Below are 24,185 nucleotides of genomic sequence, written 5' to 3' on the forward strand. Positions count from 1 at the left end.
TTGGAAGGAATCCCAATTGCATTGCTAATGTTAAAACATTCTCAACCATGAAGAATACAAACTGTCTCTGTGATATTCTCACACCATATACACTGCTCTTTTCTTCCCCTTATTGTGAAAAAAAAAAAAAAAAAAAAAAAAAAAAAGAAACAAAAGGATAGTGTACCATCCACTGTACATGGCAACAACCTAAGTATACATTTTTCTCACAACCCACATTATCTCACTGATATCTGCCAGATCTTCCCACAAGGTTGGAAAATGAGAAAAAAAAAAGAAGCGAAAAAATTAATAAGCATAGGTATTTCAAGAAGAATGAGGTCTGAGTGATTAGAATACCTACTCATTGTAACTCATGGTAAAATGAAACCCCCTTCTCAGCTCTTGTTGTTTGCAGCAAGGCTTTCATAAAATAAGATATACCCGTGATCTGTATTACTTGAATACTCCTGGGCTGACCCAAAAAATGTCTGAACTGCGGACTCGTCAATCATCTCCACGTTTTCGTCATCAAAAAATAACCAGTGGTTATGGCTTTTCACCAGGCTAACATAGTGACCGTGGTTAGGTCCACTTCCCACGTGAACAACTACAGCGAATAGAGAATACTCCGAATCTGCATCTTCCATGGTATTGCTCAGCTTCAGCTCAAGCGGAAACACAACACGGTAGGAGAGCTTCTTGTACCGGCCAAGCTGCTCAATGTACTTGAACCGCTTCAAATGGATAACAAGGATGTGAGGAGGCTTCTTTATCTTCATTCTCTTCTGGGCTTCTTGCAAACTACAAGTAAATAAACATCAGCGATAGATATTCCTTTCTACATGTTTATCATTATAATGACTATGACACGCAACTTCGGAACCATCAAAATACCATACTTTAAGCTTTGTAACAAGTTACAAGGTATTTATGAAGACAAACTGGTTAAATGCACCATGCAAGTTTGATGTTTGAACTGTTATAAGAAAAGGATAATCATGAGGTATGTATGTTTTGCCTCTATCTCTAAAATTAATATCTGATTGAAGTCCATGACCAGAATTGACCTCTTTTACTGACAAAACCTCAATTTTACATATTTGTTCTTGGCTGGCCAGTCTGAAAATCTCACACAGGATGACAGGAGTCAAGTGAAATATTTGTTGTCAATGTAAACTACTTTACAAGTTGAATCCTAAGCCGTAAAACATATCAAGTGACAAAAAAAAAAAAAAAAAAACCGCATACAAAGGAAAATTACCTGCAGCACTTGTCACAGAAAAACTTGTCCTCAGCGTTCAATGTCTCAGTAGAACTAAAATTTTTCAAACAGCTAGTTATTGAGCTATTCTGTTCAATGTCAAGGCTCAAGTCAAAGAAAGTTTCGTCTCTTGCTGTCACTGTCTCACATCGCAAGCATCTTGTCTCATTGGTAAGTATTCCCTGTCTCAAATTGCCCCATGAGATAATGAGATTCTTCCTAAAATAATTGATTACAAACACGTAGAAACACTCGCACATACACACAGCAGCACTCAGAGAAGAAGGGAAAAGATTGCCAATAAATATTGTCAATAAATAAACTGATAATGTAAAGCATTCATTGTCAACAAAGTCTAGCATTCCTTTATAAACATTGTCAATAAATATACTGTTAAAGGGGAAAAGACAGAGGCAGTGACCATTTCATCATTGTTATCTTATGGATTATAAATGAGATATCATAATTATATGAGTAAAAGAAAAGCTGTAATGCAAATACCAATATTAATTTATGATGCAGCCTACATATAAGGACATGTAAAAGGGGTTTAGCTATGATGTCCAAAGCATTTCAAGAGAGTAATGCTTGCATTTAATTCACTTTCTGTGTCTATTAGTGCACAGATTAGATTAATTTTTCTACACGGATGTTTTCCAGATCTAATATATTCCTACAATTTTTAGTCACATCACCGAGGTTTCAAGTTTCATAGTATCTAATGATTTGTTTTAGATATAACCTGAACAAAGAAAATAACTTGATTTCATCTGAATTTCATGTCAAGCAAAGTAAACGTAACACAAGGCTAGAATGATTGATCAGAATATAGGAATATAACCAGCAAACTCACCTGAAAATTTTGGTGTACCCAGGTAACCAGAGGCTCTTTTTGAACACCATTTGCCTGAGGATTCTTTGTCCCATTTGCAGTCTTTTCATATGGTGACGAAGTTTCTGCCTCATTTTTTGCTGCTTGAGCCTCTTTCTCCAGTATATCAACAAGTTCATTTAGCAAAAAGTTCAAGAACTCATGAGCATCCTACCAAAAAAAGAGATACAAATAGTTATTCTCTTCTGCATTTTCAATTAAAGATAATAAAGAAAATCAATATTTGGTTGACATGCCAGGAAAAAGCTACAACTTTATACTAGTTGAAACCTTGAATCAAGAAAAAGAGATTGTCAATTTTGAGTAAGTGAATAAGGTACTTGAGCCAAACAAATATAAAGGACTCCATTACCTGATGCATATAGCTGCGGAAAAGCTCATTTTGTTTCTTCAATCTCTGTACAAAGCGTTTTGGAGCAATGACACCTGTTTTCTTCTTCTGTGAACTTATCTAAACATAATGAATAACCAACTGTTGGTCCCAGTAGCGATCAAGTAAAATCCACATATGTGGCACGATTAACTAAAGGAGAGAAGGTGGGGAGGAAAGTTATACTAGTTCATTAACAACATTTTCTAAAAACTAAGCATCATCTTCCCAACTACAGCTGAAATGTTGGACTAGGCCAAAAAGAAAAAACTCAGACAACATTTTCCGCGGATCTAAGCAATTTCCTAAAAGGATGATAATCTGCAATTACTGAAGTATCAAAGCAAACTCATTAAAGAAAGGGAAAGGAAAGAAACTGAAAAAGAGAAGCAATTGTGAGAAAGAAACTCTTTCACAGGGACATGAAGCATATCATACAAATGCATAAAATCTAATATGATTTACGGATAAAAATGACTTATCTAATGTTAAAAAAGATTTTTAAAAAATTGCACATACATCATTCTTTCTTGTATGAAGCAAGATCCTCATGCAAATGTGTTGAGAACTTATGGTAATAAGCCATGCAACAACAACAGTAATCTTCATTTCTGATCACATCTTGTTAAAAGGTTACAAGTGAACCATCTTCATCACATCATGAAGATGATATCTTGGGCTTTCATAGTTCTAACTAATTGCACATGGGCTTCTAGCATGTCTAATAATAAAACAAAAAACTACTAAATGAATCAAATCAGTGGATCATTCTTGGAAATCAAGGTCAAGACTAGAAAAAGGCATTGCAACTTATGCACATTGTTATGGTAAAAAGAATAAAAAAACTACTGTTGCTATTTGGTCTGAACAATATTTGAAAAGAAATGCTTTGACTTTTAAAAAAAAAACATTGCAATACCATGGACAATTATAACACCAAAAACCACTTAGGCAGAAAAACAAATCTACTCTAAAGACCTAGTAGTTATGCATCAAAGATAGAGGAATGCAACTCAATAAGACTACACTTTTAGAGGAGTTATTACCTGTGTAAACAGATCTGCCAAGCATGTCAGCAGATTATCTTCAGCATCAGTGCCATTTTTGTTACTTGAATAATAATCTAGCAGCTGTTCACGAAATGGGACACAAAAATAAAGTGCCTGAAAGAAATTGAGAAAATAAAATAAGACATTATTTGAAGCTAAGAGTGCATTGTTGCCCAATTTCAAATAAAAATATCTACACTCAACATGTCAACATAAGACCATTAGGATTTCCATCTCCTTCCCAAATTACCATACATGTTCTAATCCTGTAAAATTAATTAGAAGGCAATGAATAAAATAAAGTATCAGCAAAGGTGTCAAGAGTCCCATAGCAGAAATGAAAAAAAAAAAAGACATAGAAACTAAAGAGTCTGGTAATGAGTATATAGCACTTAAACACTATAGTTGCATTTATTTGGAAATAACTGTTCAAACAATTCAGATGTTGTGTTAATCTAAGCCAACCTATCTATGCCACATGAAACTTCAAAATCCAAAAGCTATCATACCATGCATAAACCAATATAACCAAATAAAAATATTTAACAAAACTCAACTTTACAACAACCACCCAACTTAAATGAACTGAGAACAAAAGCAATATTAAAAATATTAAATATAAGCATTAAGAATAAAATCTAAACTACCCTAATAGTAATGATGAATTTGATATCATTTATTTTATTACCAACAACATCCATCCCCTAGACTGCTTTCCCTTTCTAATCTTAGTTCAGATCCATCATGGTTGATATCTGGTCTACATCATCTCAGCAAGCATATCTAAGATATAAATCTCTAATTTTTATCTAAATTGTGACAAGCAAGCCACCTGAATTCAACATGGCATCCAATTACCACAGATATTCACTGTTAAACATGAAAAAGATAGTATCGAATCCAACCAATTCGCTTCAGGATTTTCCCAGATTTACTTGCTTTCTACTGCTATCAATGAGTCAAATGAACACTATCAAAACCATTAACAAGGGATTACCAGAGAAATGCTACAGCAAACAAAAAGTACAAACCTTGAATACTTGCAAAGAAAATAATATAAAACATGTACCTCAATAAATTTGCATAAATGAAAAATATTTTTCGAAAATTGTTCAAAGCTGGAAATTCAAAATCAACCAAATTCAAAATATTGAAATTAACATAAAACTATCAAATTCAACATAACTTTTTGACCAAAAAAAAAAAGAAAAATCGAATTAGATTCAAAATTGCATTGTTATTGAAAAAAAAAAGGAGTAAAAAAACCTGCAAGACGCTGTTACAATAACAGGTGTTGCCAAAGTTTTCAAGGCCAAAATATCGTTCGCCTTCAGGGAACTGATCGCCCAAAGCTTTCTCGAGTTTCGAACCCGCCGCGCCCATTTATAAAATTAACTCTGTCTATAACTCGAACTCAGATCTTCTTCCGACCGATTCAACACAGCGATTTTATCTCTGCATTCACGACTGACTCGATCTTGCTCTCTTCCGTTTGGTTTAAATTTGTCTTAGGGTTCGTTTAGAGGAAGGAAAGAAAAAAACAATAAAATTGTTTTCTTGTTTTTCTATTTCCTTTTGGGCCAGTGACAAAGAACAAAGAAAACGAGGGTTTGTTTTGTTTCGTTTTGACAGAGCCGCGAGACGAAGAAATTAAAGAAGGAAAAAAAAACTGGTGGCATAAAATATAAAAATTTAATTTAATTAATAAATTAGGCTAGCAAAAAGGATTGGGAAAAATAAAAAATGAACCTAAATAAATATAAATGACTATTGACGCCTTCTTATTTACTATTACCAGTGCCACCCAAAGGTCACGTGATTGCCAAGCTGTAAACTGAAATAAATGGAGATTTGGATGAGTTGTAATAAACAGAAGACTTTTCCTTTTTCATTATTACTAGAAAAATTTTACCCGGTTTAATGAGTAATAATAATTTTATTTGGTAAACAAATAATATATACTTACAAAATAATATCTAATGTGAATAAATTAATAAATTCATTTAATTAAAATTTCATTGATGCATAAATTATAAATTAAAATTTAATTACTAACTAATGATTGGTTTAAGTAACAAAAAGAATGTGTTTCCTTCATTATTATTTGAGTTTGAATATGCTAAAAGAGGGAATGTATTGAGCTGGAAACCCTCTAGTGCCAAATTAAAAAAATAAAACTTAATTTTTAATTATACAAACTAATAACTATACTTGTAATTCAAACATAAAAAATAAATTAAAATATAATAATTTGAAATTGATTAATGGGTCATTATACTGAAACTAAAATATAACAATATGAATTAGATTAATGGGTATTTATATATGTTAAACTTAAATTACACTAATTAAGAAGTACATTTATCACGATTAATTGAATTCATGGATATTATAGATTTATGAATGGCTAAATTTTATAAATAGTTAGATCATGTAATTTTGGGTCAAATTCATGTTATTTATATTATTCAATAGTGGATATGACTTTAGACTTAAAATACTAAATTTAAATGACACTAAGTACGAAATATATTTATCTAAAATTAATTGGTTTCATGAATACCATGAATTTGAACTAAGTTTTATATCTTGTAATTCTATGATTGGTTGTATGAAATATCAAAAAATAAATCATGTTAAATCTTAATTTTGAATAATTTTTTGCGTCACTCATTGCTATAAGAAAAACATTTTCATATATTGTCTTAACCCTCATATAATTTTTTGTTATTTGCATGCATGTCTTTCGTAATATATTTTTTAAAGTTTTGATTTCTCTTAAATTGAGAAGCTCATTTTTTTTATAATTGGTGCACATTAAAGCTTACGTTTCATATGTCTAAATCATTTCAAACGGTCTTCATCTTTTTTTCAATTCAGATTATTTTTAATTTTTTTTAATTGTCTTCATTTTTTATTTTGTTTTTTTTAATCTTACTACACATCTATTTAAGTATCTTCGTCTCAGCCATGCTCATTTTCTTCTTATGTTGTTCTTTAACACCCTCAGTTTTATACGATGCAAGTCTTACAATTATTTTACACAATTTCGCTTTTAACTTTAAAGGTATATTACGATTACATAACACATCCAACGCATTTTGTCATCTCACTTTATCTTACGTGAATCTTATGATTTATATCATTTTTTATTTCAATATTGCTCTAAATAATTTATCTCAAATATTGAAAATTATTATTTTTTAATACTACATCACCATCCAACTTAATCTTACTAACACTCGCTTCTCTATAATTATTAAACTTATATTTTATATATTCAATTTTAAATCTATTCAATTTAAAATCTCAAAATTTTAGTATATGCCTCTATAATTCTAAGTTTATAAATAATTAAATTCATGTAATTTAAAATAAAAATAAAACTATTAGTAAATAGTATCCATGAACTAATTTATTGCAAACTCTATAATTTACGAATTATAACTCGATCAATTCAATTAAATCTCACAATTAAAGACACATGTTATTCAAGTAAGTACCTTCATTGACCAAGTGTTAGCTCATTTTTCCAAGAGCTAAAGTAATAGTTAGATTATAAAAAATATATAAATTTATTTATTTAATTCATATTTTTAGTTTTTATGTTGTTAAATAATTAAAAAATATTCATAATCTAAAATTTTAAATATGTAAATAAAAAATAAACAAACAATTAACCAAATCAATAAATAAAAAATAAAAAATACATAAAACAAAACAAAATAAACCTAGAAGCAAAATAAAATAAACCTAAAATAAAATGACAAAAAATACCAAAAAAAAAAAGGGATTTCTATGTGCCAACCAATGGGCAACTCAACAATTGAGTCGCCCTTACACAGTTACATGATTAACTTCAAAATTATGATGTAAAAGTCTAAATCAAACCTAAAATATATCACTCAATTCTTTAATTAATTTTGAAATCATAATTAATGTTACCACAGACTTGTTTTAAATCATGTTTCAATTTCACAAATAACTTAATATGCTTGGATGGGGATAACTTTAACATAGGTGTAGATTGTTATGCTTTCAATTTTTAACCTCAATATACTTTTTCTCTTTTTTTTTTTAATATATATATATTTAATTGATATGGTGATTTTGATAATATTTTCTATGTATTTTTTTTTTGTTTTTCTAATAAAAATTAATAAATTAATTAAACTTTTTTTTATTTGGTAATGAATATTATTTCAACAATTTTTAATTGGTAATTTTTAACAATTTTTTATTGATAATTTGATTATAAACTATCTTATTTTTAATAATTTGGTGCTTACATAAAAAAAATTCCCTATTAAAGATCCGAATTTAGTTTTCATCAAATATTTTACACGATTGACTAATACATTTAATCAAAACAAATGCTCCTATATTTGAGTGGATATTGAGTCAATAGCTCTTATTTATATGAATTTTGTTAATGAATGTTATGAGAATATTTTTAAGGTTAATTAAAATATTATTTATGGTAATATTTTTTTAATTTAATATGATAATTAACAGTTAATATTATGAATTCGAATGTATTAAAAAAATAAAATTGTATGACTAATAAAAACAATGGTCCGTTCTATAAACATTATTTAAGGATAATTAAAATACTATTTAAAAATTTTTTTGCATGCATTATTTTCACTAAACACTTATTAACCAAATTCTGTTTTTATTTAGGGGTGATAAAAGAAGAAGCTAAGAAATTTCTATGCAATTTTTCATCAATTGAAAAGCATCAATTAATTAAATAATTAATGCCTTCTAGATCATCCACAATCGAAAAGCAAACCCTACTTGCATTAATGCCGGCGGCGAACGGCACTGGCAAAGAAGGTGGATTGCCCACGTATCCCACTAGTTTTTATGTTTTGTTGACTTTCAAAGTGGTGGTGACTGCTCACATTATTATCTGTATTATATTTTTTTGACTGTTCATTGAAAATTTCCTCCTTATTTATTTTTTCCCTCTTATGGCACTGAAGTCGTACATAAGCAAGAAAAATAGTTAACTTAAAGGAAAGAAGTGGGTTGGTTAGAAAAGGGTTTTGAAAAATGTTATGTTTTGTTTGGAAATTGTGTTTTCAAACTTCTTTTTTATTAAAAAGGAATGCAATTTTCTTTTGTTTAAGCAAACGTGACACATATTGTTTGATAATGTTTGTTAGCATATGGAAAATGTAGAGTTTGAATTGTATGCTGGAAAATTGAAATAAAAAAGAAATAAAAAATTGTCATCCGCTGAATAGCAACTGTGAAAGTTCTTCCATTTTAATCTCATTTTATAAACAGAACCAAAATTTTGGCAATACAAACTAGCTATACTTGTTTGTTCATGGGCTGAGCTAGGGTATGGTACGATGAAATCTAAGCTTTTTTTTTTTTTTTTTTTTGTTGAGGTTAGTGTAAGTGCATTTGGATAGCACCTCGAAATATCTATAGATTATTTTTTGGAGGGTATTTGATTCGTAAAATTTTAAATTTAAAAAAAAAAATTATGATACTTGAAAAAATATAAATTTGAGGAAAATGTGATTTTTCATGAAATTTTATTTTAAAATTTTTGTGTTTGGTTGGAGGAAATGTAAGATTATTTATTCTTATATTTTTATTATAATATCTTTTTTTGCATAATGAATACAACAATTTTTCAACAAAATAATGTAATGTCAATTATCAATTACTGCATTACAAAACAAAGCAACACATTAATTAGATTGTTTTAAAAAATAATTATAATGATCAATTATTGTGTTATACAACTAGACAACCCAATAATTAAATGTTTTTAAATAATTATATTTATCAAATATTACGTTATATAACTATGCAATACAATAATTTATTGTCTTAAAGCAATGACAATAATCAATTATTATGTTATGAAAGAAATCCATGTAGTAATATATGATTTTTTAAATAAATATCAATATCAATTATTGTGTTATAAAAATAATCCAACGCAATATTTGATTGTTTGAAAAAAATTCTCAAATTTTGCGTTTATAACCAATGCAACATGGTAATTGAGAATTTTGGTTTGATTTACAATTATTTGATACTATATCCTATAAAAACTAATTAATTACTGAAATAAATACAAGTTCAATTGCTATGTTTTAAAACAAATCAATGCAATGCAATGTAATAAGTGATTGTCTGAAATAGATACAAGTATCAAATACTATGTTATACACCATAGCAACACAATAATTGAATGTATGAAATAAATAAAAGTATCAATTACCAAGTTATGAATCAAAGTAATGTCGTTTTTTATTTAGTCCTGAGAAGCATAAAAACATTCAAAAATTGCATTTTATTGGTTTTAAACGCAATAATTGATAATTTTATTTTTACAATTAAAAAATATTTGATTATTCAAATATACAGATACAGTTTTACAAGTATAATATCTTATGTTGTATTATGATATACATAATACAATGTATCTAACGCAGCATAAGCATTTCTGAATCAAATAATATATAATGTATATTGACAAATTGTATCACAAAATTCTGAATCAAATAAAATCTATCACAAATTATAGCATATAATGTAGCATAAGATTTTTTGAATAAAATAAGATACAATGTATGAGAAAGATAGCATACATTGCATTAAGATACAATGTATCTTATTGCATTATACAACATTCAGGTCAGTAATTGATTTCATGAAATAAATACAAGTATCAGTTACTCCATTATACACCAGAGTAACGCAGTATTTAATTGTTTTAAAAGCTTAAACAATGATCAAATATTGCGTTATAATAATATCATCGCAATAATTGATTTTCATGAAATAAATACAATATCAATTACTACGTTATACACCAAAATAACGTAGTATTTGAAAATTTACAATTAGCAATTACTGCATTTGTTAGCATATAAATGCAATAATTGATCTTTTTATTTTGTTAAAATAAAACAAACACTACCCACTATTCGATTCACCTTATTTACAAAGTAATTATCCCTAAACCCATATCAAAAACCATAAGCCGTCTTGACCACCATCAGTACTACCCTTACCATATCCTTACTACCTTAACCATCATCACCACTGTCGTTGTCTTGTGCTGTCGTTTGAGGTAATATACAATTAGCAATTACTGCATTTGTTAGCATAGTAATTGATCTTTTTATTTTGTTAAAACAAAACAAACCCACAAACCCTGCCCATTATTCGATTCACCTTATTTACAAAGTAATTACCCTAAAACCCATCTCAAAAACCACAAGCCATGACCACTGTCAGTGCTGCCCTTACCATATCCTTGTCGCCTTAACCACCGTCACCATTGTCATTGTCTTGTGCCGTTGTTTGAGGTAAAATACTTGTTCTTTTACCATTTTTAAACTACTAATCGTAAAGATTATACAAACTTTATTACTATATCATGATGTTAACAAAAAAGTGTGTAAAGGTCAAGTCTTTTTCAACATATAAGTTATATTACCCTTTCATTGTGGTTGAATCATGACAAAAATAGTGGGCCAAAAAGAAAAAAAAAATTGGTTATTTGATAGTGTGTCGAAGCATTATTGCATGAGATTAATTGTGAAGCCAATTGTGAAAGATAGATTCACACATATTCGGCTTAGACATTTATAGATATAAGCATAAAAGGTTCAAGCCCTTCATGTGATCCACATCCATTAATTTTCTTAAGCAATTAAGCATACCAAATCGAGAAATCATTATAATTAATACTTATTTTTTCTTTTAAGTTTCAATCATTATATTTATTTATCTTTTTTTCAAGTGCCAATGAACCAGCAAACTAAAGGTCTTTAAAGGAGATTTGTATATTTATTTGTTGTATTTTATTGTTATAAAAATAAATACCAATTGCAATAATCAAGCATGGTTTGAAACATGTGCATACCAATAAAATGATATACATAACATTTGATTGATATTATGAATATAAGATATACAAGTATTATGATATTCGTGTTCATAATTTGCTTGGTGATATGCTAATGTAATTCTATTTTTAACTGTGTATAGATTTGTTGATATTATGGCTTTCAAAAAATACATGTCATCTTTTTCTGATTATGTTAACACATCATTTTTTTTAAAGAAATTAGGGGATGTGGTAAGTTAGTTAAATGAATTGGAAAAAATACATATTGACTTCAATACAGATGGGCAGCCTATGCTAGATGTTGCAGCAAAGATGGTTAGTCATATTGGAGCTATTGTTCGACAGACACTATCCATTAACTACTAAAGTTGGAGAAAGGTTTCAGATTATTCAAAAGAACAAATATAGGATTTGGTTGTGGTAAGTTATAATATCCAAATACAAACTTTTTTATTTGAATGTGTTTTATGTATGAAATGCAAGTACGATCATGTTAACATATTTGTATTTAATCTTTTAGGAATGCTTTGACATCCTATGTGAGTATAAAAACTTTTTCTTGCAATCCGCTAAATTTAGATTTAGGGATTTTAAAAGTAGATTGACAACAAAATATATTCTATCAGTTGTTGACAATGCTGAATTATTGGCTCATCCCCCATCAACATATTTAGATATTATTAGTGATGAAAAGTGGATGAAGCTTGTATCAACTTGTCTATCAGATAAATTCAGCACATGCATATCAATTTTCTTTTGTTTTTATAATACAATTGTTTCGGGTGAGATATTTTGAAATTTGGTTATTTATTTTTTTTTACAGAAAATAAAAGAAGCCTAAAAGCAAATACGAGCCCAAAAAATTTATCATCATCGAGTATTAAAAAAAAGGTATGCAAATATCAAGTATGAGCTTGTAAGTATTTTTTACCAATTATTATACACTTGATTTTCAATAGCAATTACTGTTGCCAACTTATATTTTCATATTGGTTTAGGAAACATCCAGCTTTGGCGAGGAAATACCAAGATGTGATGTTTAAAAAAAAGCTCATATGTCCAAATCTAGAACCTATGAAAATGAAACAGCTGAAGAAATGGCTAAGAAAATGGTATGTTCATTTCGTATTTATATCTTAATTGCTACTAGTTCACCATATATGTATCTTAATATATTGTATTCATTGACATCTGCATTTTATGTTTTAGGACGACATTGCTTTGAAAGTCTAAGCTAGTGAAATATCCATTAGTGATGGTGAAGATGTTTTTACCTTAGCTTTCAGTTCAAAGGATAGACTTGATCGTGTTAAAGGGCACTTTGTTTCTACACAAGAATATTTAAAAACTCAATTTAAACCTCACACTTCCAAGACGAAAAAATTTATAACGATAATAGAGCAACAACAGCAATAACTTGATGAACAATAGCAACGAATTGCTGCATTGAAGCACAGTTGGCATTAATGCGAACTAACACGATCCCGAGTCAGTCTTTTACCAACATTTCAAGAAATGAATTTATGGATCAAGTGTTTGAGTAAACCCTTTCTTTGTAATCATCATTCTTATGATTTTTATGAAATTTGTTATCAGAATTGTTTATGAGATATTGGTGATAAATGAGTCATAACTGTGTAGATCAAACATTTTAGTTAATATTGAAAACATGTATCTAAAGCAAATATGTGCATTTTGTACATGAAAACTAAAAAAATCCAAAAAATTGATAATAAAATTTGTAGCAACAAAATATATGTGGATCAAGGCTACAACCAAAATCTAAACAAATCTAAACAAATAAAACAAGTACACATTTCAATCAAACTAATAATGAAGAATAGATCATGATGTAGTCAGGATAAGTAGAGATACTGTTTATTGATAAATAGAAGATAAATTAAATAAGATGAAGATGAAATCCAAGTTTGTAGCTGATGCTGATGCTAGTTGAAATAAAAAAGTCTATGCTAAAGATCTTTTGATGTTGTCTAAAAAAATATGATGATTTTTGTTATTCAACAAAGTTAAAGAAAAGCAATATTGCATTTCTTACGTCAATAACGTAGCAATGAATTCTTAAAAAAAAAAGGCTTTTATTTGATTAGATATACGTACGTTTGTAATGTCAGAGCTAAACTTAGAAATTCATGTATTTGTATCATGTAAAGTATTAATAATTCGTGTAGTGCTTAAATGAAAATTACGTATCACAGTTCACGTCAACACGAAAATATGAAATACTTTTTTTTTGTTTTATTAAACCTATTTATGATTTTTGCTAAAATTTTAAACCATGTCATTTCATGTCTTTTATTTGTATCATTTTTGTGTTATGTTTAATATTATCAGGTCTATCAAAAACTCGATTTTCAAGAGAGAATTCTCAATTACTATGTTTGTAACGAAGGAAACGTAGTAAATAAAATCAATTACTGCGTTATATCATTATATTGCAGTATTCTAATGAAAAAAAAGCTTGTTAATTATTACGTTTACTTCAATATAAATGTAGTAATTGACAATAAATACTGCATTAAAATTATTATTGATTTTTCAAATTTTCAATTACTATGTTACCAATTAATAATGTAGTAAAATAAGTCTTGACAAATTAAAACTATAATCAAATATTGCGTTAATTTATATTATTACATAGTAATTAGGTAAAATACTACATTACTTTTTATTGTAATATAGTAATTGAGTGCTTTATAACAAACAATTGAAAATTTAAAACAACTAAAATGAAACATTGCATTAATTTTTTTGAAAATTCAGTAATTAAGTGCGTAAAAAAATTATATTTTAAAAACAATTACAATCATATACTACGTTAATTTTTATTATAATGCAGTAATTGAATACATAAAAAAATTTGATAATTTAAAACAATTATAATCAAATAATGCATTGATTTTTATTATAAGGTAGTAATTGAATGCGTTAAAATAACAATTAACAAAGTTAAACAATTACAATAAAATATTGCATTAATTTTTATTATAATGCAGTAATTGATTGTGTTACAAAAAATAATTATATTTTAAAAATAACTAAAATCAAATATTACGGAAATTTTATTATAATGAAGTAATTGACAATGTTAAAATAACAATTGACAATTTAAAACAATTATAATCAAATATTAAGTTATTTTATTATATAACGTAGTAATTGATTGTGTTAAAAAAATAATTATATTTTTAAAACAACTACAATCAAATATTACATTAAGTTTTATTATAACATAGTAACTAACTGCATTTAATTAAAAATTAACAAATTAAAAACAAATGTAGTCAAATACTGTATTATTTTTAATTATCACGTAATAATTAAGTATGTTTGTTTTTCACGTTAATTTCACAAATTTAAAAAAAAAATTATAACAATTATTGTGTTTGTTTTTAACAAATGCAATATTTGACATTTTAAAAAAAGAACAACAAACTAATCATACCTTGATTTTCAAAAGGGTAAAAAAGATTAAAAAATATTTTTTTATTTAAGTCAAATATAAGATAAAAGTAACTTGCCCCTTGGAATATTAAAAAATCATATGTAGAGGTGAGTTTTTAATTCCTATACTTTGATACAGTTAAAAATTTGAGATTATATTTAAGAATCTGACCCCCAATTAAATGTGGGAATTTGAATATCTAATAACAACATTCTGAAAGACAATCTCATATTCACCCAACCAAACCCTCTTTAGTCGTATATTGTAAGGGAAAAATTTTAGAATAAGTGAATCTTAATATAAATTTGAAAATTTTCATCGTAATCATTGTATTTATATTAAAATATATTTTTATTATTGATTTTAATTTTATTATTATAATACTAAATCTAATCTAATTTCACAATCATTGTTATTTTTAATAATCTAATAATTCGTATATTTATATTATGTAAAAATATTGATAATTTGTGTATTAATGCTTGTTTTATATAAAAATTATATATCATAATTCATATTGATATTAAAATGTAAAATATATATTTTTCATTAAACTCATATATGATTTTTTTTTTTTAATTTTAAACCTCGTCGTTTTTGTATTTTTTAGTATCACTTTCATATCATATACTAATCTTGTATTTTAAATTAATAAATCTTTTCATCTAAACCAATTTTATTACCTATCCAAATAAACCTATAGTCAATCAAGTTTATAGGTTTATCACAATTCAAATTAAATATTTGATCAAATTTTAAGATGTATTAATAAAGAATAGTTTGATTTTTAAATGTATTTAAAACATGAAAATATTAATATAAAACTAGCATAGCAGGGCTTTAAAATTTCAAGGAAACAAAAAAAAAGGGATGGACTTGATTTAAAAGCCCAAACAATAGGTATTCAAGCACATTAGCCATTTGGGCCACTAAATAATATATGGACTGTTGGGTTTTGAAAGATTAGCAAGTGCCACGTCAAGCAGCGATTATTTAAAAGAAAAATTATGGATAGTTGATTTACTTTTTTTTTTTTTAAATTGTTTGATTTTTTAGTTTTCTCCCTCTCCATCATCTTCATACCTTTTTTTTTCCTTTTTTATTTTAAAATTTAAAAGAATAAAAAATAACATTAAAATAATCACTTATCAATTTAAGAAATATCACGTGATAAATTTGTTTTAAAATAATTTTATTAAAAATATTTATTATTATTATAATTAAAAAAAAAAAACTAAAAATTGTCCCCATGAGCTGCCAATGGCCGACAATTTTGATATATTTTATATATTATTATATAAATATTTTTAACATTTTAATAACTTACCCTACTTAAAAAAAAAAAAAAACAAAAACAAAATAAAAAACCTTTATTTAAAAAAAAAAAGTAGTTTAACTGATTTTTAAATGGAAAAATCGATAGAAAAAAATTGCCTTATCTGCATTCCACACGGAGCTGAAGTAATAAAACTCGAGAGGAAGCGAGCTTACAGGGGAAAAAGCCACGAAGACAGAGCTGAAGCCAAACAACCAAAGATGTTGAGTCTATCAATTGCTTCAGCAAAAACCGTTACCTTCCCTCCGAAGCCCAAATCTTCAATTCCCAAAACTTCCTTCACTGGCGTCAGAATCCAGCACTTATGTCCACAAAGATTGCATTCTCAAACGACTTCGGTTCGAAAATCATCAGCGTTTTCTTCAGTGGTAATGATGGCAAAGAGAGAAGAGGAATTGAAGGAAATAAGACCCAAAACGACTGAAGAAATCAACGATGAAGTGGTTGAGTTAAAAGGAGAGCTTTTCATGCTTCGTCTTCAGAAATCAGTTCGTAATGAGTTCAAGTCTAGCGAGTTTCGGCGTATGCGCAAAAGCGTATTCTTTTTTCCCCAAATTTTGTTATTTTATTTTATTTTTCTTGCAGTTGAATGGATTTCCCATGGAATTTTAGAATCTGGGTTTTACTTTAATTTTATTTTAAGACATGCAGAAGGAAATGAAGGAATATTTGAATTTCCGTAGGGGTAGAATCTCACAAGTTTCTATGGATAGAGGCTAGAGAACTTTGCTGAGAAACGCACAAAACAATGTCAATATTTTTTTGGAATATAAAAAAAAGTCCATGTTTATTGTAATTCGAGTTGCCAAAAATCTAAACTTTGACTGGACGATGCGAGTGAGAATGATAGCTATATTTTGTTTAATCGATAATCAGCAATTGGAGTATAATCACTAAACGTAAAAAATTTTGTTGAATGGTCTTGTCAATGCAATGCATTTGCCTTCAAATTGTGAACAAAAGAAGCTTAACAAATGAACTTTATGTGTTATTAGTAGCCTAACCATGATCGAGTTGTCTTTTATAGATATGCATATGTGTGTGTCTGTGTATTCATTCATCATCCTTTTTGTATATACATTTGGTTGGTTATTAAGGTTTTCATGTTTTATTTAGTAGGTTGAGTAGTCAACAGGTTCTGTATTCTTTTTACTCTCAAATAATGAAACCAATGTTGTAATGACCGAATGCTGGTCCTCTTATGAAACTCAGTAGGGAGGCTAGAGGGTGGGGTTTGGGAGAAGAGGGGTGTTAGAACCTTTTATGTGAAAGGAGGAAATGTTCTATTATTCATGTGAAGCGATGCTTGGATGAAAAGTGGGTGGGTGGGCTGTACAAGTGGTGGCTGTGGTAGTCAGTTCTTGATGAATTTGTTGCCTCTAGCTGGTTTTCCACTTTTTCTGTAATAATTGTTTTCTGTCAAATTGGATTCATTCCTATCTCAAGAGAATAAGATGTTGGCCAAAGAGGACATAGATGGAACCATATAAAAGGACCTCAGTTTTACTGAGTTTGCTGAGAATATGGTCTTAAATGGAGAAGAATGTTGTAATTTGATCTGTATAGCTAGCTGACCTTGCATGGTGGGAAAATTTGGTTGTTATCAATGGTGGATTGAGATTTTTTGGATTTATTTGGATTATGGCTAAATTCAACTGCTTTTTGAAGTGATCCTTAGTGCACTAAATTTTGTACTAGGTAGATACAATTGATAGACTTTTATCTTTGCCAGATATTTTGATTATGCTATTTTCTTGCTATGCCTTGGTTCAGACTTTTCGCAGTCAAAGACAATATGTCTAAAAATTGAGTGGAAGCGGAGATTAGCAAATACTATGGCACTTCTCCAATCAATTATTAGATAATTGTTTGGTAATATTGAAACAGTATTTGGACTTAATGACAGAAACCCTTTGCCATTGTCTTTTACTGATATACTTTATATATTTTACATTAATGGTATTCCCTCACAGCAAAATTATGTAAAGGTAACTTTTAATCTGCTTAAATTATATGATGCAGAAATATGACAGTTACCTGAAACTTTTGCCTCAGCTTCATGGTATCCAAAGTTAAATTATGCTGATGTACAAGTAGCAGCCATTTAGGTGTGTTTGCTCCACTTATTGGCAGTTGCAAGAAAGTAGAGGCTAAAATGAAGTCTTTTGAGCATGGTTAAGAATTGGTGTGTGGTAGGAGGAAAGATGTACTTTGCCGTTTGAAATGCATGGTGAAACATAACTCATACCGTAGACCTGATATTGCCTGCATTAGCTTCTGCTGACCATAGATGAGCATGCTTCCCTTTGTTTGCATGTTTGTCAATTTTTTTATTTAAAATTTTATTTTTGTTGTGGGAGACAGAGGGGGTTGTTATAGGATTTCTTCTACTGTTAAAAATGCTTGTCGCATGCCAATTTTAAAGGTATTTAAAAGGAGTTGATTCTGATCATTTTACATATATCATTTGAAGTCAGTGTAATTCTTCATGGTGCTGATATACATGCTGAATTGAATTATGGACAACATACATGGATTTTATACATGCTGAATGAATTAAGGACAACATACATGGATTTTACATACTGTGATTTTCTTTATGGTTACATTGCAAACTAAAAGGGACAAGAGGGCAGATAGTTGATGATGCTTGTTTTGGAACATTGTGAAGCCACTCCTGGAAACTTTCTTGTACTCCTTTTGGCCTAAAAATTTTATGGTTAACTTTTTGACACTATACTTGTTCTGTCTAATTTTTCAAATTTATGAGGCTCTGGAAAATCAATCTTTACTTTCTTCAATGTATGGCTAATGTCTCTGTTCCTTTCACGTGTTATTGTGAATGTTCGAGTTTTTTTTTTTTTTTATATATATTGCATGTCTGAGGCACCAAATTAGAGCTTGAACTTTATCCATATATTATTTATCCCCTTTATAAAGATTAAGGGTAGTTTTACAATGTATTTAAGCTTTGAATTCAACATTATGGTAACGAAGAAAATTTTCTCCTTGATAGATTGCTCGCATGCTTACTGTTAAACGGGAAAGAGAGATCGAGGAGGGCATCAACAAGCGATTGTCAAGAAAGCTTGATCGGCAATGGAAGAAAAGCATTGTTGTGAGGCCACCCCTATCTTTGATAAAATTGCGAGAGCAAGAGGCAGCCGAAGAAGCTGAGAAATCTGCTGCTTGAGCCACTCCAGATACTTAAACATTTTCATGGCTTGAGAAGAGCTCTTTTAATTGTTGCAGTTTCTATTTTAGACCATTTTGTGCATAATATTTTGTTGTTGAAGCTAGGATTCTTTCTATTTTTGGTTTAGCTGAGATTTTTTATTGCCCTGTGTCTTCTTTCTCTGATGGGAAAGCGCTTGAAAAATTCGATCTTACCAATTCTGATTGTTACTAAATCCTCATTGTTGGAGCGTTCATTTTTTATAGTCTTCACCAATAAAGCTTGTGAAAAGAGTTCAGATAACAAATACTGGATCGTTTTCGTTTTCCTTTCGTGTTGTTTAAACTTGTCGTGTCACATGAAAACAATAACTAGTTACTTTAGATACGTACATATATAAAAGATTTTTCTTGTAGCCTTTTGCTTCAGCAGCGTCCCTGCAGATCTACATTGGCTTTAATCAAAGCCAAAAAAGGGGAAGACCTCAAAATCACCATGGAAGAAGAATGGTCAGACCTAAACCTCCCAACCAAAACTCTAGACCTCGATGCCGATTTACAGAATAAGCACGAAGCAATGCTGGATCGCCTGACCAATCGCCACCAAGCTCGTTTAGACAATTCACTGGCTCGCCGATCCGACTCAACCAACCCCTCCGAGTCTACCTCCTCTTTTCTCTCCCGCTTCTCCGACTCCAAGCAATCCATCGACTCCCAACTCACCGACTCGCGTCTCATTGCTCAATCCGATCCATCTCGCCTCAAATCTCATTTCGCCAATATCTCCTACTCCATCTCGGACCTCGAACAACTGGTCGCCGAGAACTCTTACTTCCTTCCTTTTTATGAAGTCCGCACTTCTCTCAAAACCATCTCCGATTTGAAGTAAAATCTCGAGATTTAAACTCCGAATTGATCCCCAGAAAGAAATTCTCCTTCAAAAACAAAGTCACAAAGAAAAATGAACTCTTGAAAGAACCAGAACCCGTAAAGTCCGACACCGTTTCAACTGCCAATTTTAAAATCCCTAATTCCCCAGGGTTTAGAAATAGAACATATGAAACCCTAGTGAAGAAATTCAAGGGGACGGAAATTGGGGAATTTACGCTATCTGACCTGGATTCGTGCGAAGTGAGATTAATTGGCTGCTGCAATGCGGTTTTTATGAATAGATTGAAGAACTGCAAGGTTTACTTGGGGCCGGTAATTGGGTCGATTTTGATAGAGGAAGTGGAAGGGTGTGTTTTCGTATTGGCTACGCATCAGATAAGGATTCATTTGGTAAAAAGGTGTGATTTTTATTTGAGGGTGAGGAGTAGGCCGATAATTGAGGACAGCAATGTTGTGAGATTCGCGCCGTATTGTTTGGATTATGAAGGGATTGAGATGGATTTAGAGAAGGCAGGGTTGAGTGACGAGACGGGGAATTGGGGGGATGTAGATGATTTTAAGTGGTTGCGAGCTGTACAGTCGCCGAATTGGTGTGTTTGCCGGAGAATGAAAGGGTTGGAAAGCTTCGGCTTGAGGATTTTGAGAGCGTAATTGAAGGTAGTTCAAGATTGTTTTTGTAACTAGGGTCTTTGAATTATTTGAGTTGTTATGCTCTTGTTTGAATATATGTTTATTATCTCACTGTTTTGAAATAGATATGGAAACGGAAATGGCAAGTTGCATTTTTATTGTTCTGTTTGTCTTTCTTCTTCATTTCTGTTGTTAATCACAAGCTTTCGATTTGCTTTGGCAGACTCATGGCAAATGAAAGATGAAAGTTACTAAATGATGGCAATCTTTATGTTTCTGCTTTCCGTAATTCGGCTTACACGTGTGCCTGCACTTGAGGTTATTACTTTAAATGATTAGGACTAATTATGTATGGCATTTTGGAGGTCTGAAGAATCTTTTATAGTTTATGATTAAAAAGTTGAATATATTGGTTTCTGAACTTTGGCTGAGTGGTTAGTTGTTTGTCCCACCAAATTTCCCTCATTTTCCTTTCATTTTCCTCTCAATGTGCAATATAAATAGTGGGAATTTGGAGGTAGCAATTACAGGTATTAGATGAGGCAATCATAAACATGATGCTGGCTTTTGGGTGTGGTTGGATTGAGCTGAAATATGTTACCAACTTCTTTGGCTGCATGGATTCTTTCTGGAGCTAGCTGTGGGAATCTTAAGCTCTCCTGTTATCTGTTTGGTGGAATGAGTTGGCCATCTACTTAAAAGGCAATTGTTTAAGTTTCCATTTTATGTACTGTGATTGAGAATTTATCACTTAAACGATCTTTGCCTATGATTTCTGTATTAATGAATCATGCATGATTTGGAGTTAATGGTGCTTGTAGTCACTAGTAGACAAGTTACTTTTGGAGCAGGTCTGCTAGAGTGTTCTTAAAAGACATGCTAAGGCAAATGTTACAAAAGAGAAAAATTTTCTGCCTCTGGTGCATCTACTTGTCCAGTGAAAGGAAAAAAGAAAAATCCGCATAGATTTTTCCTCCGCCTTCACCATTTTCTCAATCTCATATCTCTGCTATTTTGGATTTCCACCGATAAAATCGCAATTTAATTGCAGAGCTCAGGTAATCGTTTTCTTTTCTTTTCTATATTATCCTTTTTTTTTTTTTACCTCACTTTGCCTCCAAGTTTCTCAGAGCAATTCCAGGGCTTTGAAGCAGAGGCGCGTTGTGCTCCAGTTTGCAAATGAGGACAGGCATGCGTCTAATTGATCACAATTTGTTATTTATCTCGGGAATTGATTGCAGTAAAAATAGAAATGTTATTATCCCATATAACTTTATGAAATTGAAATAGTTTAAAATTGTTTCCAATAGCACTTCCATAGGCCGCTTAACAATTTCCAGGTTTACGCTGGCTTCGGAGAAAGGGGACTGTTTTAACTTTCCGGGGTTCTTCTACATCTCTGCCATTTATGGATACCCTAGCTTAAGAAAAGTCCCTCTTGTGGAGTTTGAAGTTGCGAAGGTGCTATGAACATTAGAAACGATTTGTTTGCTGCGAAGCCGTCATTGGTCATAGCTTTGCAGGTATTGTGAGCCTTTATCGCGTGTTTGATTTAGTTAGTAGACTTCTGGATTCGACTGGGACATTGGCACATTGCCTACCAACTATTTGTGTATTTTACTCCTTTTGAGATCCGTTCTAAAGATTGGGCACTTTGTTGCTGTCCCTTGGATCAGGTATCTCTTCTGCTTGACTCGTTTACCAATCTTGGGCTAGCTTGTCGATTATAGTGGTACCATGTGATTTCATGCAACGAAAAGATTGAACAACTTTTTACTTTATGGTCGGTTCACACTATTACCGAAAAAGGGTAAAATGTCGATCTAATTTATATTTAATGGAAAATCTTTTTTTTTTATATATAAATGAAAATGAGAATGGATATTAAATTATGAGTATAAAAATAAAATTAGATATAATTTTAAATATTTATTAGATACAGAAATGAAAATGGAAGCAAGTAATGTAACATCCATATTTTATATATCTATTTATTTATATATATATTTTAATAAACAAAATTTTTATTAAATAATATAAATTATTATTTTAAATTAATCAAAATTAATATATTTTATTAAAAATATATTAATATGTATTTATAAAAAATTATCTAAATATACAATATAAAAATAAAAAAGTTAAAAATTTATATTTATATTTTTTAAATTATGAATATAAAAATATTTATATTCATTAAATATTCGAAAAAATAAATTTAAAATATTTGTTAATAATAGATAGAACGATAAATATAATAAAAAAAATTTAGAAATAAAAAAATTTTATCGAATTCATATTCTAGCTATTGACATTCCTAACAAAAGGTGTCTTACCACTTTTACCATCCAATTGAAGTCAAGGGATGACTTTATGCAGAGGAACGAGAGTTAAAAAAAAAAAAAATCGGCTGAAGGAAAAAAAAAACAAAAAACCTAACTAATAACATACGGAATATATATTTTTTATATTTATATATATTTATTAAATATACAAATATAATTGGGTACAAGTTTGGATTATGTGTTATATCATCGATTCTAATCTTTTTATTTGATAGGTATTTCGAAATTTTATTCATTTTTCATTTCGTTCTCAAAAATTTGACACATATTATTATTTTTATTCAGATAAAAAATAAAATTGTTTATCAAATATAGATACAATTAATATTCTTAAATATTTATCAAAGATTTTTACAATCAAATCATCAATACTAAATTACTAACATATAAAGATGCCGGTGTGAAATCCTGTATATCGTCAAATGTTACAGTTATTTATCTTTGAACGTTGTCAAGACCGGTTGGCAACTGTCACCAATTGTATGCAATTAGTTCCAAACTCTTAATGGTCTGCTCTATTGATCTGACACCTACTTTTAAGTCTTTCATTTTAATGCTGCATGAGTCGTCACTCCTGTCTAAAAGCTACTTCTCATAGATTATGACTGTAACCAGGGCAATAGCACTTAGCTGTAAGTGATCAGCTGTTATTTTAATAGAAAAAAGTTCTTTTGGCCATCTTTTTTAAACACAATTCAAGCCATTGGAGGTTGATTTATGCTTTCAACAATAAAGTTAGAGCTTTTTATCTGTATATATGGGTCCTGTTGTGGGTCTTCACAGGCTGAATTGGTTCCTTGATCTCGTGTTCAGCTCACAGATGTCCAACAGAAGGGGAAGCCGGAAGAGGCCAAAGCTAGTATGGGTGTCCGCATGGTAGCCTTACTCTTACCTATTTGAATTT

General features: G+C 29.6%; 2 protein-coding genes and 1 pseudogene across 3 annotated transcripts; 2 read left to right on the forward strand and 1 right to left on the reverse strand.

The window, feature by feature from the left end:
• LOC111299857 (ubiquitin carboxyl-terminal hydrolase 3-like) lies at positions 1 to 5,266 on the reverse strand. 2 transcript variants are annotated; one of them, XM_022895343.2, is made up of 7 exons: positions 4,821 to 5,266; positions 3,552 to 3,668; positions 2,488 to 2,586; positions 2,097 to 2,285; positions 1,244 to 1,425; positions 344 to 783; positions 1 to 242 (listed from the first exon to the last, which is right to left on the reverse strand). In XM_022895343.2, the coding sequence occupies exons 1-6, from the start codon at positions 4,935 to 4,937 to the stop codon at positions 378 to 380; spliced, it is 1,110 nt and encodes a 369-aa protein (XP_022751078.2). In that variant the 5' UTR covers positions 4,938 to 5,266; the 3' UTR covers positions 1 to 242; positions 344 to 377. The 2 variants fall into 2 exon arrangements, with proteins under 2 accessions (XP_022751078.2, XP_022751079.2); XM_022895344.2 differs by having other exon boundaries at positions 1 to 783; positions 3,552 to 3,635.
• An 11,050-nt stretch (positions 5,267 to 16,316) lies between these two features.
• Positions 16,317 to 19,656, forward strand: LOC111299859 (large ribosomal subunit protein uL29c-like). Its single transcript, XM_022895346.2, has 2 exons — positions 16,317 to 16,777; positions 19,258 to 19,656. The coding sequence occupies exons 1-2, from the start codon at positions 16,442 to 16,444 to the stop codon at positions 19,432 to 19,434; spliced, it is 513 nt and encodes a 170-aa protein (XP_022751081.2). The 5' UTR covers positions 16,317 to 16,441; the 3' UTR covers positions 19,435 to 19,656.
• Positions 19,657 to 19,803: 147 nt separating this feature from the next.
• Positions 19,804 to 21,100, forward strand: LOC111299858 (tubulin-folding cofactor C pseudogene; annotated as a pseudogene).
• The last annotated feature ends 3,085 nt before the right edge of the window (positions 21,101 to 24,185 follow it).

This window comes from Durio zibethinus, chromosome 18 (genome assembly GCF_047325235.1).
Source record: "Durio zibethinus cultivar Kanyao isolate XHJ-2024 chromosome 18, ASM4732523v1, whole genome shotgun sequence".
In the NCBI taxonomy this organism is placed as follows: Eukaryota; Viridiplantae; Streptophyta; class Magnoliopsida; order Malvales; family Malvaceae; genus Durio; species Durio zibethinus.

Coding starts and splice junctions, on each gene's coding strand:
- LOC111299857 (XM_022895343.2), bottom strand. CDS start 4,937: ATGGGCGCGGCGGGTTCGAAACTCGAGAAAGCTTTGGGCGATCAGTTC. Junction 2,286..2,487: donor TCCGCAGCTATATGCATCAG/GTAATGGAGTCC, acceptor TTTTTTTGGTAG/GATGCTCATGAGTTCTTGAA. Junction 1,426..2,096: donor GGGTACACCAAAATTTTCAG/GTGAGTTTGCTG, acceptor AATTTGAGACAG/GGAATACTTACCAATGAGAC.
- LOC111299859 (XM_022895346.2), top strand. CDS start 16,442: ATGTTGAGTCTATCAATTGCTTCAGCAAAAACCGTTACCTTCCCTCCG. Junction 16,778..19,257: donor TTCGGCGTATGCGCAAAAGC/GTATTCTTTTTT, acceptor TCTCCTTGATAG/ATTGCTCGCATGCTTACTGT.